General features: G+C 43.9%; 1 protein-coding gene across 1 annotated transcript in view; it reads right to left on the bottom strand.

Annotated features, from left to right (window-relative positions):
- atrnl1a (attractin-like 1a) overlaps window positions 1-18587 on the bottom strand; it is a 197228-nt gene that overhangs the window by 119976 nt on the left and 58665 nt on the right. Inside the window, 4 exon segments of the mRNA XM_069144142.1 lie at window positions 4533-4626; window positions 15194-15331; window positions 15550-15748; window positions 15750-15802. Of these exon segments, the coding sequence (XP_069000243.1) occupies window positions 4533-4626; window positions 15194-15331; window positions 15550-15748; window positions 15750-15802 (484 nt within the window).

Raw genomic sequence — 18587 nt, 5'->3', positions numbered from 1 at the left:
TATAAAACCAGCAGTTTGGGATCCAGAGAGGAGACTCGTGTGTGTGTGTGTGTGTGTGTGTGTGTGTGTGTGTGTGTGTGTGTGTGTGTGTGTGTGTGTGTGTGTGTGTGTGTGTGTGTGTGTGTGTGTGTGTGTGTGTGTGTGAGAAGCAGCATCTTCTCAAGAGGACTCTGTGACTTCACAAAGCTTTGGAGTCGCTCCCGGCCGGCTGCCACAAAGGAATGAATGGAGGACTACAGAAAGCCCATTTCAGCACGAGGAGATTTATCGTGACAGATGTGACGTCGTAAATTGCCTTTCGGAAACTCTTCAGAGTCAAATATGATCTAAAAAAAACCCAACAACTTCTATAAGATATTAGAAGCACTTTTTTTTTTATTTATTTAAGCTGTAGTCATATTTGCAAATATTATGGAGAAAATGGAGAACCGGTTTCAGCTGAGAGTTTAGTGCTTCAGATTTCTGCAGCTTCCATTTAACCAGCGTGATGTCCTGATGTGACGCCGCGTCAGCTCGTATCAAACAAACACTCTGCAACAGCTTTACCTTTTACATGAAGCTGTTCTCGTGGGGCAGAATAAAGCGCTGATTGGCAGATATCTTCTGGACTCCCTGTGTCAAATCTTATTTCGAGGTTGTTGTTTTTTTAATTTAGATTATAGTATTAAGTAACTAAGCTAACAAAGCTCACTTTGCTGCTCTTGAACTGCGTTAAAAGTGTCTATAAGGAATGAATGTAGCTTCTATCCCGGCTATTAAACAAACACACACAAAAGACAAATCATAACTAAACAAAAGACCAAAAAAGTTTCAGGTAAACTTTCTCTTTCCTTCTCTGTGTTATGAAGTCCAAAATATTTTTTTTTCCATATATGTTTGTGTTAAATCCAACGTGTAGCATCACAGACACGAGGAATACGCAGACTTGCAGGAAGCTGAGAACGAACTATTTTCTCTCTTGGGAGGGCGGGGCGAGGGGGGGGGAGGGGGAGGCAGAGCAGTGGTGGGGGGGACACTTAAGTCCTGGACGGACACTTTAAGCTGCTTAAACAGCAGCTCAAATGGGGACAAGATAAGAGCCACATGAGACCGGACTGCCTCATCACTTAAAACACATGGTGACTCAGCTACACACACACACACACACACACACACACACACACACACACACACACACACACACACACACACACACACACACACACACTCAAACTGACAAGTGCTCTGCTTGCTGATCTGGTGGAGCCTTGCGAAGGTAAACACATTTGAGATAAAAGGTCAAGATGATGCCTGCGAGTGTGTTGAAAGGCGTTTCCACAGCGAAAATGTTGTAACAATAAAAATAAATCAGTGCGCAGCGAGTAAAACAAACATCTCCGTACGGTTTCCAACTGTCCTGCGATATTAAAAACGACAAACGTTGGTAAGCACAAACGCACAGAGACTCTCCCCGGTACAATAAATGATGCAAATTGGCAGTCGATTTAGTGGCGCTAAACCTCGATGCATTCGGCGAGGAAGCCAATTAAAGCCGAATCAGCACAATCAAAGATCGCAACCGGAGTGAAAACAACAAATAAATAAGGTGATGTTGAGTGCATGTTTACGTGCTGACGGAAAATACACACACACACACACACACACACACACACACACACACACACGCAGGATAGACTGTAAATAGATTAATCCTGAGTGTAAATTAAACTGCTTTATTGGGAACATCTGGTGAGCAGAGAAAATGTACAATCGTGACTCGTCGCTTTCACACGCTGAGTGTTTTTTTTTTCTCAATCACCTCTGAAACGTATTTCATGCAAGACGGTCAGAAACGAACGTTTATGTCGGCGTATCGATTGATTGACGATGTCAACTCAAAGCCTCGTTTTGATCCGCCATCGTTTTCCCTGTAAAAGTGACGGTTGTCACACGTTAATATAAACTCAACACTTCCTGTATCCGTTTTAAATTAAAAGCCTTCTGGTGTTTCAGTACATAGAAACCTTCCATTAATTAACAAGGCTTTTACCGTGAAACATTTGCAGGAACGTGTCGTATCTGAATTATATGACTATATTTGTTGACTATATTAAATGAATATTAACATTAAGATATCTGGGCGACACTATCGCCTGTTGTGTGTAAACCTGTAACAGTGGTTACACAACCTCAGAAAAAGAGACAATTACAAAATAATATTTTGTTTTTGTTTTATTTTATTCTAAAGGAGAAGAAAAGAAAAAGAGAAATGGGAAATTGTTCAGCTGCATTTAGAAACAATTTAACTTCATATAATTTTCACTCCTTTTTTTTAAATGGGGGGGGGGGAACGGTCATTTGAAACGTGGAGCGCTCGAAGGGGTCAGAAACAGCATTTGTTTGTCTGTTGTGATGACGGTCTGAATACGGGATTAAAAATACCGCGAGGCAGCGACGGAGAAAAGGGACAAACGGTTACTGTTCAAAACGAATCAAACGGGAAGATGAAAAAAAAACCACATCTGGAACGAGAGAACGTGACGGTGTGTTCAGGAACAACGGACACGCAACAACACACACACAACACAACCTGCTTCACCTGATGGCCCCGCACATACATATCACACACAAACCTGCTGTAACCTGGGGGAACTTCCCCCCCCCCCTCCTCCTCCTCCTCCTCTTTCTCCTCCTTCTCATCCCTCCCCCGGAGGGAAATTGCTTGTTCATAATCAAAACGACAAACAAATGGCCCTCTACTTGGCACACCATTTTGGAGTGACTCAAGCAAAACAAGCAGCGCTGCAAAAGAGGGGGGGGGGGGGGGGGGGGGGCAGTCTGACTGAACTCTGCAGCCGTCGGATTAAATAAATAATGGCTCTTTTTTTGTGTGTGTGTGCATAAATACTGGACCTCTAAAAGTCTTAAAAACACCTGGACTTCAAAAACACATTTATATAATAATAATATAATTCTGAAGGAACAAATAATTTTTTGGGAAACACCGGATGAAACTATACTTGATTGTTGAGGAACGTAATCAAGGTCACGTAGACTCCCGACGCGGACAGCAGGAAAACACTGATTAAGAGTAGACAGAGAACATGTGGGGAGTGTTTGAGAGTCACGTCCACGTCGGGAGCCGAGCCGAGGGGTCACCGAAAGGTCGTGGGGAGGCGGTCGGCGGGGAAGGTGGAGGTCTGAGTCGAGGGTTAAAACGTTTACATAATCTGTAGCAGGTACAATCCCAGATGGTTGTCAGAGTGCGTCAGTACGGACAAAAACATATTTGGCCTGTCAATCAAACAGACACGCCCCCAAAAACAGGTCTTTTTGAATCTTCTTTTCTAATGAATGAGGGATTATTTTCAGATGGACCTCCAGAAAACTAATAAGAAGGAGTGACTTTAGCTAACAACACCGAGATAACTGATGGACACATTTTATTCACTTTGGATTTGATGAGAGAAGTTGAATGGGAGTCTATGGAGCCGGAGGCTTTTTGGAGCCGACCTCTAGTGGCACTCGCTGGTATTGCAGCTGAAGACACTTCTGCATCGGAACCATTTTTCAGACCCGGAAGCTACGAACACTTTTATATCCAGTCTGTGAATCCAATACATCGAGAAAAAAATAAAATAATAATAATAAATATATATATATATATATAACCAATTAAATGTACTCTAACGCTTCTGTTTCCGATGAGGAAGAAAAAAGACAGAGCGAGCACAGAAACTTCAGTATATCTGAAATACTACAATAAATACGAGAACAGATCTACCGCAAGTGTGAGCAAGTTTATAAAACATCTCAAACACAAACACACACTCACATAAACACACAGAAGTTCTGTCTGTACACACACGTTGTACTTTGTAATCGATATAATACACACGGTTTAAACAAAGTGAAGAAAAGTGTCCCGGCTCTGGTTGTCTTGTTGTTGTTGTGTTCCAGTGTGTTCCTTCTGCTGTACACACACACACACACACACACACACACACACACACTAGTGTACTCTCTATCTCTGCTTTCTAACCTCGCCTGCTAGATTTATCGATGCAGCAATTTTCAGTCTGTCTCTATGGTGCGTTGGTCGGCCAAACCATTTAGGGCATTGTAGTGCTGCAGCGCTGGAGTCTGGCACAGTCAGAGGAAAGCACACACACACACACACACACACACACACACACACACACACACACACACACACACACACACTGCGCATACACACACACACACTGCATACACACACGTGTTCATCGCTCTTCTATCTTCCTGATAACCCAAAATTGATTTTTAGAGTCAAATCTTATTTCTCTGAATCCAAATTAACCTAAAACTTTTTTTTTTTAAGTTTACTTTCTTGAACTATCTTCATAGTCTGCAATGTACCTTTACATAAAAACATGTTTTTAAATTTAAATTGTAATCCCCAAAAATGAGCTGCATTTCAAACCACACTGAGACATATTCATGAATCATTATTAATGGTTCAGGATGGGTTTAATTATATATATATATGTATATATATGTGATGGTGCACTCACAGCTGACACTGGTCTCCCTTGACGCCCTTGGTGGTACAGAAGCACTTCCCCGTGTTGACGTGGCACACGTTGGCGTGGCTGTTACACTTGCAGCCTGCGAAGGAAAAAAAACAAAACAACAAAGGTTAAGAAGAAAGAAGGAAGAGAGACGTGTTCGGATTTTATTTTGAAATTTCAGAGTCGGATCTCTGCTGATAATTCTGCTGAAATGAATCCTCATCTGCAGCAGTGGAGCTGCATACTGTACATATTGGGGGTGGGGGTACCTCAAAGGGTTAGTGGGGTGGGAGTGGGGGGGCACGAACAAAGGTGGAATAAGAACAAATCTTTCATCATTTTTCAAAGAGCCTCAAAGCACCTCGAGTCGTTTCGACTCACAAAAGAAAAGTTGCTGATCCAACTGTTTTCTTTAGTTTTCCTGTTCTGAGGTGAAACTGATCTTAAACGTTATCTTCATCGCCACCATGTGGACGGTTGGATGACGGTAATGTCCAGGAGACATGTTGAATAAACAGAAGTGATCATGATGTCACAGCAAAGTTGACCTTTGACTTTTCTGGATAAAAGAAATGTCATCATTTTATCCTATCAGACGTTTCTGTGTGATTTTGTAATAATCTAAAGTATGAATTCTTGACTTATGGCCGGAAACGTGTTTTGACCTTTGACCCTGGCAATCAAATCAGTTCAACTGTTCCTGAAATATCAGGTTCACGAGGATGTTACGGAGAGACGGGACATAAATCCAAATGTAAATATATAAAATAATCTAATAAAAAGTCTCATTTCTGTATAAAGATGCAGAAAAGTTGAGCTGAAGCGAACATGAGTTTGCTTTTCTTTTCTGTGGCAGACGGAGTACCGGAAATAGAAACCTTTTTTATTTTCTTCTCTAAACCTGTGTGTGTGTGTGTGTGTGTGTGTGTGTGTGTGTGTGTGTGTGTGTCCGGCTGAATTGCCTTTGTGCTTTGTTCTTATACCTGCCAATTGGCTCAGAGACAAGCCTCCCCCCACCCCACCCCACCCCCCATTCACCTTTAATAAAACGGCGGTGAGCCGGGGTCGAGGTAAAGGCGAGGCCGACCGATAATGAGGGGAAACAAACAAACAAACAAAAAATAAACCCTCTTCTATTCTTTCTCCTTTCTCTGTCCCGGGAACACGGCCCTGATTTCATCGTTTATACGGAACGAAAACACTCCAACGCTGCTTTAAATATTTAGATTTCCACACACAAGAAGGAGCAGAGCTGAAGAAGGCGGCGCAGCGGGGCGTTCAAATGTCAGCCGGCTGAAAGTCGAATTGACGTCCTTCGACGGACGCCGGCGGGGGAGGCGGCGACAATAACACAATACAATTTCAATCTAATACTTGAAATTAAATTGACCCGTCACAAACAGAAAACCTTTTCAGGGATTCACACTGAACCGCGAGCGTTCGGGAGATAACAAAAAGTGACTTTTAGACTTTAGATAATGGAAGAAATCACAGGTTTGTTGGCGCCGGCTCGGGTCAAACCCCCCCGCTGTTCCTACAATATCGATTTAGCAGGCGGCTAACAAAGGACGCAGCCCGGAGAAAACACATTCACAGGATTTTCTGGATGGCACTTAAAGAATGAATAAGAATTGGAGGCTGAGAGGAAAACAAGAGAGAGAAGGAAAGAGAGGAAACGTTTTTGAGTTTTGAGGCTCGTACTGAATAATCATCTGAGATCATCCAAGAGCTGCAAACAAACACAAACAGGAAGTTCAGACGGCTCGCTGTCGCCTCCGAGGCCTGATTACAGGTTGAGCGGACAGACACACAAAAATCGATGACAAAACAGACACAGCCCCTAAAGCGTGGCTATGTCACGTTCTGCCGTCGTGGGCAGGCGTGTCTATTTCACGCTTTGCCGTGATGCTCGGTTGTCATGTCCTCACAATTCGTATATGAGCGATCGCAACGCATTACAATAAATCAATTCATTCAGTCGGACTCGGTCACTAAACACGGAGATCATGATCGTAAAAGAAGCACTTTACAGTCATCCGAGCAGTCGGCAGAACGCGATCTGATTCAAGTGCCCGGAGTAAATGAACTCAACTCTCTATTGAGTGAGTGAGTGAGAGAGAGAGAGAGAGAGAGAGAGCAGCCGGAGGTGAAGGATGGAGAGAAGAGGAGGAGAGTGGATGAATGAAATGGACGCAGGAGGAAGCACATCACGCACCACACTTTGCTGACAATACAAAAACACGCCGCAGGAAAAAGAAACCTGATCTCTTGGCAAAAAAAAGGCTGATTTGATATAAATCACATTTCCCATGACTTGTGCAAGCCACCACCCCCCTTCTCCCCCTCCTGCCCCCCCCCCCCCTCCATCCACCACCCCTTGAAGAGAGCACAATTTCTCACCCCACTACCTCTGCATGTACACACACAACACAAAACACGTGTATGTGCGTGCGTTGGCAGGAAGTGGGCCATCTGGATGAGTCAGTCAGAGGCAGGTAGAGACGAGGAAATAAATCGGTGAGAAAATATGAGAGAGCAAACCTCGCTGAACCTCTTATCCGTCTCTACGGTCGGCTCCGTCTCACTCCCGGGAGGTTCGCAGTTATAAAACACAAGATAACTTAATGGGAGACGGGAAAGAAAAAAAAAGAAGAAAAAGTCAGGAGGTGCTCGTAGTGCTAAACATCACTCCGAAGGATTTCAGTGCAGTTGGACTTAAGAAACCAGCGAAGCCGGAACCACACGCATCACATCTGAATGTCTTTCTGCTGGTTTAAGAAAGCAGTTAATCGTACATGAACACAATCACACTGACCTTGGTTGAAGATCATTTTTCAATTTTGAAAGAATTTTTTTTTCCAAATCAGATAAAACAACAGCAAAATGTGAAATAGACACGCTTTGGGCCACCTAGGCGTGAAAGTTACACGCTTTGTAAGCGTGAAAGTTACACACATGTAAATATCACGTCAATATCATCATATTTTCTGCTAATAGTTTTGTTTCCCTGTAAATCACATTGTTGAAAGCATGCAGCGGGTTTTATTTCCATCCACTACAGGAAAACGTGTAACTGTCACGCCTCGGCATCGCCAGGCGTGGCTATCTCACGTTTTACTGTAGCGGACTATTTTTTCGCTTCCTTGATTATTTTGAGTGACTCGATGGCCCATAATAATCACCTCATTTACATTTTCTTCCCACTTAATTTACAGGACTACAGGAAAATATACAGCTCCATGACAAATAATAATCTGGAATCTAATATAGAAGAAAGTCTATTGAGTCTAAACAGGATTGGAAAACGTGGCTAAGTTGCTTTTCTGACTAACACGGACGTCATCCAACCTTCCTTGAATAATTTCTAAATAAAGCGGTTTGCTGGTTTCAAACGAAGCCACTCGTTGCCGCGGCGATGAGAACATTCATTACAATTTAATTAGAGGTCACACCCAATGTCAACAGTGATACAGTTTTCCAGTACGTGATCTGAACATGTGCTGCACGTTCACACCTTCTAGATGTGTTGATTGGCCTGCAGGTCAGGATCTAGGCAGGTAGGTAGGTATTTACTTTATTAATCCCCGAGGGGAAATTTTATCACCTATAAAGTAGTAGATATATATATATATGACACCTTTCAGTGTCACCACTTGCTAATGTTGGGAATATTTTAAATTCGGACGTGGAGACGGCGCTCACACAGGTGCTAATTAGCGGGTTTTATCCGTGACACAATATATTTTCATCAACTTTTCCAACCTCTACTTCGGTGTTACAACCTATATTTTCACCTCGCAGATTGTTTGGTGATTTGGCGAAACGTCCACGTACATGTTAAATGATGTTTAGAAGATAAATGTGGTGCGAGATGAGCTGTGAACGCCGGTCGACTCTGAACGTTGACGCTGGAAATAAATTGGACTCCGAGAAATGGTTAAATATAATTACTGTAAACTCATCATTCAATTCAATACTCACAGCTTGATAAATTATAAAAGGTGCCTTAATTATCCCAAAAACATACTGTATGTTGCTCATCATTGCTGAAAAAGATCAAAATATAAATTCTGTGTAATGATCAAATGAAGCCGTTATTCTGCTTCAGGCTGATTCCTAAAAACATTTAACGAAATAATCAGTGATTTAAAATAGAGCAGATTTCTAAAAAATGAAAATGAATTACGGATACTAAAGATCATAAAGCTGGTTTATCTTAAAAGACAGTGAGTTCATCAATAACTTTTTCTTCTCTATAAAACACTTTAAAAACACCCAAAAACATACTTTTTTGGGGGATTATATGATCAATCACGTCTCCAGGAATATTTCTTCCTCTTCATCATCAACCCTCCACCTTCGGCTGACTCTTGTGTTTTCTTTGTCCGGTGCGGTTCGGTTGGATAAGAGAGCGCAGCGGCTTTATAGTGGGTTTAATGGAGGGACCGGGGGTCCGCGGGGGCAGGAGAGGGCAAACAGGAAGTTAAGAGACCAGTCTGTAAAAATATATGGGAACACACATCCAGCATGTATTTGCATACAAAGAGGGTCCTGGATATATTTTCCTTCCCTCAGCAGAATCAGATCAGTGAAGCATTGACCTTTAAATCTGGAAAACTTCAAAGTTTTCATCATTTGGCTCCAAGTGTCAGATTTTTTTTTTTTTTTTTTTTTATCCCTTAATGGTTCATAATGTCCTGAAAAGTGAAAACGTTTGCTGGATTTGAAGCAGATTTTTTTTTTTAAAACCATTTTGGACATATTTGCTTCCCTGACACAGTTATAGAGTGAGAAAATTAATTATCATGAATTCATGCATTAATACCTCGTGAAATCCTCAGGAAGTAACACGAGTTCAAAGTCTTCCATTCATGATCTCATGCATGAAACCGCACGTTCATTAATTTTTAACAGTTTTTAAGTTTTCATCGTGTTGCAAAAGGTGTGATGGATATATGAGTGTGTCATCTGTGAATGTGGAGAACTCCGGCTGTCGTTTCCTTCATTATTCTCCAAAGATAGATTTTTTTTTTTTCCAAAACAAACATTTGATCCTCCACAGAAAAATAAATAATAAAGAAGCTGAGTGGGTCCTCGTTTCATTTAAAAGCCTTTAATGCAGTGTTGCTACAGCTCGCCGAGCCAGCAGCCCCGTTCTTTACGAGGCCAAATTCACATTTATCCATAAAATATGTTTTTTGTTTTGAGGTGTTGTGGTTGAATTTGGGGCAAACATGAAAGCAGTTGTCACGTTAATTTCAGAAAGGCATCCAATGCGTTGTTCTACTACATCCGGCGCGGCTGCTCGTCTTACGTGATAGCGCCAGAGCTAATTTGTTTAGCGTTTCGCCGGTTACCGTCAGTTTGAGCTGCGAGCCGTAAATGAAAAGCACAAAGTGTTGAAAGAAAGCAGCATTATTCTACAACGAGACGTGAGTCAGAGCTTAAAGAAAAAAAAAAAAAAACAGAAATAGAGCTGCGGATGGGGGAAGATGACTGGATGCCGCTAAGGATGCTGGGTAAGATTTTGCAATTCCGCCACAGGGATCCACAGGTACATAAACACACACAAGCATGTTTAAAAAGGACAACTATGCATATGCACACACACACACACACACACACACACACACACACACACACACACACACACACACACACACACACACGAGGCAGCAGGTCAGAGTGAATTTGGCAGCGTCTCAGCAGAGAAGACTGAATGGAGCGACTCTGCAGTGTGTGTGTGTGTGTGTGTGTGTGTGTGTGTGTGTGTGTGTGTGTGTCCCACTCCAGCTGAATTGCCTTTGTGCTTTGTTCTTATACCTTCCAATTGGCTCAGAGACAAGCCCCCCACCCCTCCATTCACCTTTAATAAAAGCATCCCTCCTCTGCTGCTGAAGCTCAACAACAGATGGCTCTGTCTGATCCATCACACACACACACACACACACACACACACACACACACACACACACACACACACACACACACACACACACACACACACACACCACGCTGTCCCGTCTGTCCTCGTCTCTGGTTGGTGCTGCTGGGTTGCCGGTTTCTCACAGAGACGGTACTCAACATCTCCATAGCTGCCGCACTGAAAACACAAACTTACAAAGAGCTCCTGCTGCCGCACCCCGCGCAGAGACCATACATCAAAAACCTCAAACCGAGGACGGACTGAGAGACGGAGCGGAGAGGGAGGGGGAGGCGAAGGGGGAGGGGGAGGAGTAAAAACTCAAAAAAATAAAACAGAAACAGCATCATTCATGTCTAAATGCTAAAAAAAAAAATTAACTTGAAATATGGTTTCCTGAGAAGTGATGGTCATGGAGGTGGACTTCATACCATCACAATAAAACAAGTCATTTGAAAAAGAAAATGACTCCACATGCAACCGACAGCAATGTCACCCGTTTGGTTTGTGAACATTATGAAGCCTCCAGTTCAGATTCTGTCCGTCACCATCTTTAATAGTTCGGAGCGGTTCGGAGCAGGAAGTGACCATATTTGGACGAGCTGGGGGAGGAGCCAGCGGTGGATCTGACCAATCTGATTGGAAACCTGATGATACGACGTCCCGCCCACCGATAGCTGTAACCTGACTGCACCACAGGCCTGTCAATCAAACAGACACGTCCCCAAAAACAGGTCTTCTTGAATCTTCTTTTCTAATGAATGAGGGATTATTTTCAGATGGACCTCCAGAAAACTAATAAGAAGGAGTGACTTTAGCTAACAACACCGAGATAACTGATGGACACATTTTATTCACTTTGGATTTGATGAGAGAAGTTGAATGGGAGTCTATGGAGCCGGAGGCTTTTTGGAGCCGACCTCTAGTGGCGCTCGCTGGTATTGCAGCTGAAGATACTTCTGGATCGGAACCATTTTACAGACCTGGAAGCTACGAATACTTTTATATCCAGTCTCTGGGCCCAAAACTGGAAAATAAGTATTGCTGTACTGAAAGGACGATATCTGTGCTCAGCAACAACAACAAAAACTTGCCTCACTAAAGAACTATGACACAAATCCTCCAGAATCAATATCAGACACTCCTGTCTTGTGTTTTCAACGAATTTATAACATTCGCTGATAACTTTTCCATTCTTTTTAATCTTGTTTTAATTCATTCATTGATCTTCTTATTTCCTGAAGACTGAAGCAACACCGCAGGAACTGAAGAAGTCCTGTTCGGCCCCCACGAGGAACCAGAAGTGAACTGAGCTGAACCTACAAGAAAATGACGCAACCTCTTTAGATGAGAGAGCCAACAGCAACCTTCCACTCGTGTTTTCAGCGTATCAGACGATCACCGTGACTGAGAGTCTCCGCAGAGCGCCGGAGAGAGATGGAGTATCTGGGCGGGATGGAGACAGGCAAGCTATTGATGTGAATCATGCAAAATTTATGGAAGCAATAAAACTGTTCGGCGGGAGGTGCCGGTGGCAGAGGAGCGCTCTGTTGCCGAGGCGCCGGGTAGCTCGGGATAACAACTGCGAGAAGAAATAACACAAGACGCTGCGGCCGTGCCTGCGAGACGGTTCAGAGGGCGGCAGAGGACCACGGTGGTCTGCTGGCTGCTGGACATGAGCGACCGCCACCAAGGTAGATGTTTGAAAACCAGATTCTTCATGATATTGATTATATAAGGATCAACTCTTCTAGTCTGAGCGGGCCGGCCTTATTGCGCAATCCAAACCTTCATCAAAGGGTCATTATTTGTCAGAGAATGTTGTTGTTGTTGTTGTTGTTGTTGTTTCCTGTGTGTAGCGTGGATTGTAAAAAACGGTCAGCAGATATCAACAGACCTCATCCACGTCGGCGAGTCCGACGTGGCACCGACGAAACCCACCCGACCACGAGGAAGACGAGGAACAACTGTGTTTGTACGACTTACAGGCGTGGATGTTTCCAGTGAAATTGCCGTTAATAAATACGATAAAAAAAATAAAAAGGTTCGGGGAAACATCAGCCTGACTCTGTAGTTTAATAAAAAATTTAAAAATGGAGGCAGAAGAAATATAAAACACGCAGGTCGGTTTCCTGTCGACGTATTTTCTCCTCTGAGGGACTGAAAGTCTAAACAGACATCCAACATGTCGTCAGCTCAACGTCGCTGTGGGTGCGTTTGATTTCTGTGTGCAGGACAAGGTGAACGGTACAGTCGGACACACACACACACACACACACACACACACACACACACACACACACACACACACACACACACACACACACACACACACACACACACACACACACCATCCACATTTGACAAGGTTAGTTAATCATCTGTCACGGGGACAGGACGAACGGACAGACTCTCCTCTCCTCTGTCTGTCCTCCATCTCTTCCTCTCCGTCTCTCCGTCCATCGTCTCTCCGTCCAAGGACGACCGTCCTCCTCCACCAATATTAACCTCGCATATCTCACCGAGCGGTTTTATCTTTGGTCTTTGTGTCTGTCTCTCCCCTCCTCGTCGTCCCTCCGCCCCGTCCATCGTCTTTACAGTGCCGTAAGCCCCCCCCCCCCCCCCCCCCCCCCCCCCGTCCCCCCGATGGAGGGAGAAAGAGCGTCTCTCCATCACTCAGCGCTCTAATCGGCTACACGTCATTGCCTCCCGGCCATTTAGCCCAAGGTAAATCTAGCGGCCCCGTTTTATAAAGAGAGATAGAAAGAGACGGAAATAGAAAGAGGAGGATGGATGGACGGATGGACGGAGGGAGACGGAGAGTCGCTGTGAAGTGTACGAGGGAATGACCGAGGTGTGGAGGAGGTAAGAGAGGGGGAGGTGAAGGGAGGAGGTGAGGAGGAGGATATACGATGGATGAGCGTCTGTGTGGTCAGTGCAGTAAGAAATAAAGAGAGGAGAGGAGAGGAGAGGAGAGGAGAAGAGAGGAGAGGAGAGGAGAGGAGAGGAGAGGAGAGGAGAGGAGAGGAGAGGAGAGGAGAGGAGAGGAGAGGAGAGGAGAGGAGAGGAGAGCCAGGAAAGAAATGGAAGAAGTTGAGAGATCAGGAAGTAGATGAGCCGACAAGAACAAAAGTAAGAAAAGTAAATGAAAGTAGAGTACAGAGGAGACAAACATAGAAAACAACTCAAAGAAGAAAAGGAATGAAACTGGCAAATAAAGTCAGAGTGAAAGAGAAAGTGAAAGAAGAGGAGGCGAGGAGGAGGCGAGGAGGAGGCGTGCATCTATCAGCAGCACACTCGCTGTGAGACGCCAGTCAACTCAGGAAATAAGAAAATGAAGAATGATTTCATGTCACGCCGCCGACAAAACGCACATCTGTCAGGAGGAGAGACGGATGTTACCGCACCTCCCTCACTCACTCCTTCACTCCCTCTCACACCTCCCTCACTCACTCCTTCACTCCCTCTCACACCTCCCTCACTCACTCCTTCACTCCCTCTCACACCTCCCTCACTCACTCCTTCACTCCCTCTCACACCTCCCTCACTCACTCCTTCACTCCCTCTCACACTTCCCTCACTCACTCCTTCACTCCCTCTCACACTTCCCTCACTCACTCCTTCACTCCCTCTCACACCTCCCTCACTCACTCCTTCACTCCCTCTCACGCCTCCCTCACTCACTCCTTCACTCCCTCTCACACTTCCCTCACTCACTCCTTCACTCCCTCTCACACCTCCCTCACTCACTCCTTCACTCCCTCTCACACTTCCCTCACTCACTCCTTCACTCCCTCTCACACCTCCCTCACTCACTCCTTCACTCCCTCTCACACCTCCCTCACTCACTCCTTCACTCCCTCTCACACCTCCCTCACTCACTCCTTCACTCCCTCTCACACTTCCCTCACTCACTCCTTCACTCCCTCTCACACCTCCCTCACTCACTCCTTCACTCCCTCTCACACTTCCCTCACTCACTCCTTCACTCCCTCTCACACTTCCCTCACTCACTCCTTCACTCCCTCTCACACCTCCCTCACTCACTCCTTCACTCCCTCTCACACCTCCCTCACTCACTCCTTCACTCCCTCTCACACCTCCCTCACTCACTCCTTCACTCCCTCTCACACTTCCCTCACTCACTCCTTCACTCCCTCTCACACTTCCCTCACTCACTCCTTCACTCCCTCTCACACTTCCCTCACTCACTCCTTCACTCCCTCTCACACTTCCCTCACTCACTCCTTCACTCCCTCTCACACTTCCCTCACTCACTCCTTCACTCCCTCTCACACTTCCCTCACTCACTCCTTCACTCCCTCTCACACCTCCCTCACTCACTCCTTCACTCCCTCTCACACCTCCCTCACTCCTTCATTACACCATCCCACCCAACCAAAACATTTTAATAAAGAGACAGAAAAAGTATCAGTTGCAAGTTCGCCCGCTTCAGCACCAGTTTTCCAAAAAAAATTAAAATAAAACATCTCCAGTCGAAATGATAAAAAATAAATAAATAAATAAAAACTGTCTGCAAACGCCACATCCTGTTTCTGCTGGTCACCACAAGCTCTTTTAAACGCTGCCCCCCTCAGGCTGTTCGTGCCCATTACAGCGTTGCCACGTATTTATTTTTTCCGACTGGATGATGTAAAAGCGTCTCAGAGCACGAAGGAAAACGATATATATCTTACATCTAAATGTTTGCTCCGAATGCAAAGGATTAATATGCACTCACCGTTGCACTTCCCTCCGTTGGTGGGGTCGCCGTAGTAACCGGGCATGCAGCTCTGGCAGTGCGTCCCCGCCGTCAGGTTTCCGCAGCGTTCGCACACGCTGCCGTTCACGCACCTGCTGTGGCCATTACACTGACACGCTGGGAGGAAAGGACACACACACACACACACACACACACACACACACACACACACACACACACACACACACACACACACACACACACAGTAAAATACACACTGGGGTTTTGGTGCTATTAGGAACATCCCTACAATAATAATAATAATAATATGAATAATTTCACGAAGTTTCAGTTATTAAAAGATGAAGGAAGGTCTGGCCCGGCGGCCCGCTCACCGGGACACTGGATGAAGGCCCAGTTGTAGCCTCTATCGGAGGAGCAGAGACCCTGGTCCACCACCATGTCCCGGTCCCGGAGTCTGTCCTGTCGGTCTCTGGGCCCCGTCCGTCCGATCGCGGGCTTCAGGGGCCCCCGGTAGGAGCCCTCCATGCACACGCCCCTGCCGGTGTTACTGGGGTCGCCGCACCAGCCGCACTCCACCCCGCTCCAGACACTCGGCGCACGTCCTCAGACCAGAACAGTTCTCGGCTGGTGGTGGTGGGGTGGGGTGGGGGGGGGGGAGAAGAAAGAGGAAAAGAAAGAGATAAGTGAAGGAACCAAAACTGAAATAAAAGTATTTTCTGCCGTTTTTGTCAACAATTTCAAATAAAAACTTGCAAACAACCTAAAAAAAAAAAAAAGTGTCAAGTTGATCCAAAAACATTAAAATCTTCTTTTCTAATGAATGAGGGATTATTTTCAGATGGACCTCCAGAAAACTAATAAGAAGGAGTGACTTTAGCTAACAACACCGAGATAACTGATGGACACATTTTATTCACTTTGGATTTGATGAGAGAAGTTGAATGGGAGTCTATGGAGCCGGAGGCTTTTTGGAGCCGACCTCTAGTGGCACTCGCTGGTATTGCAGCTGAAGACACTTCTGCATCGGAACCATTTTTCAGACCCGGAAGCTAAGTCCACTTTTTTTTTTTTTTTTAACATATATGCTATTATATATTCCTGCAAATGCATTTAGACTCTAGCTTTTAAATAAACCTCTTTAAGGTCTCTACTCTACATATTCTGTAATGTTTTTATTACAAAAAGCTTCAGCCGAAGCACAAAAAACAATCCACTCCCCTCAAATATCCTTCACGTCTTTTTTTCTTTTTTTTTCCACCATTTTCTTTGACCCTCAGCATTTATAAAGAAATTGACTTTTCATTCCACATGTTAACAAAAGCATTTGTATTCATAAAAGTGGACGTGACATTCAAAAACACTTCACGCGTGCAAATTAAAAAAAAAAAAAAAAAATGTAATGGTATGTCATTCAAAAAAAAAAAATCTCCAAACTGAAGCCTCTCTTTGTTCTGAAAAAAAAAAATCAAGTGTTTTTTTTTTTTTTCTTTTTTACTCTGGAGAATCTGGCCTTCCAAAGTTAACTTTAACAGCTTGATTTTGTTTATGCTTCTCCGTCTTGTTGTTGTTGGGTTGTCAACAACAACGTCTTCCTGTCGTGATGACATTTTTTGCCTACAAAAGCGAGGGTTGGGAATACACACCCGACAAAGAGAGACAAACAAACAGAGAGAGAGAGAGGTATAGGACCTCGGCGTGTTCACGACAAACCAAGAAGGTTGAAAGAAGTTATCCGGGGTGTTGCTTCTGTTTTTGCCCGGCGAGGAGGATTCAAATGCAGCGTCGAGTTACAATTTGCATTTTTTTTTTTTTTTTCTTCTTCCTCCAGAAGTTGTTTTCTCTTTTGAACACGAGCCATTTCCATAAGCCACAGATGTTCTGGCTTGAACCAGCATCTCTTTCTCTTTCTCCCTGTGTGTCTGATAGCTGCTTGAAACACACTCCTTATCCTCTCTGTGTGTGTTTGCGAGCTACCTCGTTGCATTATTCAGCCGCAGCAATGCTGATTCATTTGTTCACGCTCCCTCTTTATAATTACAAACTTCTGCTTCTTTTTTTCCTCAGATTCACTCCTTATCTCTTTCCTGCCACGTTTTTTTTTTAGTGTTTTGTTGTTTTTATCCTCCTTTTCTCTGCTTCCTGTTCACGAAGTCATCTTCCCACCATCCAGCGCTGCTTTCTACCCGTTTTGATATAATTTGATTTTTTTTTTCCTTCTGTATTACTTCCAAAAACACTTTGTGCATGAATGAGATCACAAAGATCTACTTTTTTTTTTTTTCCTTCATCACCCCCCCACTGTGTTCTTTCCCTTCACCTCCATTTTACTTCCCCTTCTGACAGCTCATTGGATCTTTCACATGTAGTTCAAAGGGAGGCGGTTCCACCAGACTTTCTCCTAAACCAGCACCCGGCGGGTTCTCAAAGCACATATTTACACACCCAAGAGCAGACTTTAATATCCAATGAACACACCGCACCTGTTTAACATTTTTAAAACACGATTTCTGATTCTTTACTTTTCTTCAACTGAACCTGAGCATTAAAAAAATGAGCAAATACTTCATTCTTCTTTGGTTTAATAGATCCGATCTGTTTACATTTCGTGTCCCTCCTGGTGAAGTTATTAGACTCACAGTGCCGGCTCACGGTTTTCTGCTTCATTCATAAAGATGGAGTGCTGTTCACATACTTTCTTTAAAGTCATATTAACCTTTTTTTTGTTTGTTTGTTTGTTTGTTTGTTTGTTTGTTTATACCAGACTGGAAACCAGTCTGCGTTGGTTTTTGCTTCCAATTTACTTTAAAAACTGAAAAATATAATGGAACCAGCTGGTTTTCTCAAACTCGTTTTCCTAAAAATCTGATTTTGGGAACGTTTGAGGGCCGGACTGGAACTGGATCCACATGTTGGGCCATATAATACATAAAAATATAAATCTTAATCTAATTAATCCACTTTTGAGGGGAACCAACAGAAAACGATGACAAAACGGTCAAAACCTGAAGATCTTCTGTTGATCAAATGTGTTTATGATTAATAAAGTCCTGAACTGTGATGTGTAGAAGCACCTCATTTTATTTAAACTATCAATATCAATCATGACTGAGGTGTTCATTTATCTCTTCTTTTTAAAATTGCATCCAGTAATCACCAGTTATGAAAAGACAAAATGCAACTTTCCTTTTGTACACGTGTTCAAATTCACCAGCCACAACTCAAAACTGAATTGCCGTGAAGTGCAGTAAATGCAAATTAAATCACAACTGGGCCTCATCAGTGCAAAAACAAGGGACAGGAAAACATAGTAAACTGTTTTACAGGAAATAAGCAGCAGTTTGAAGATTTAGTGCGTAAATCAGTCTCTATTTATATGTTGACAAATATTCAATCAGATTATGTGTTTGTT

This window comes from Embiotoca jacksoni, unplaced genomic scaffold (genome assembly GCF_022577435.1).
Source record: "Embiotoca jacksoni isolate LCO1_2020_lvr unplaced genomic scaffold, fEmbJac1.0.p SCAF_12, whole genome shotgun sequence".
Taxonomy (NCBI): Eukaryota; Metazoa; Chordata; class Actinopteri; family Embiotocidae; genus Embiotoca; species Embiotoca jacksoni.
The sequence above is the reverse complement of the archived record's forward strand: the minus strand, read 5'-3'. Positions and strand labels throughout refer to the sequence as shown.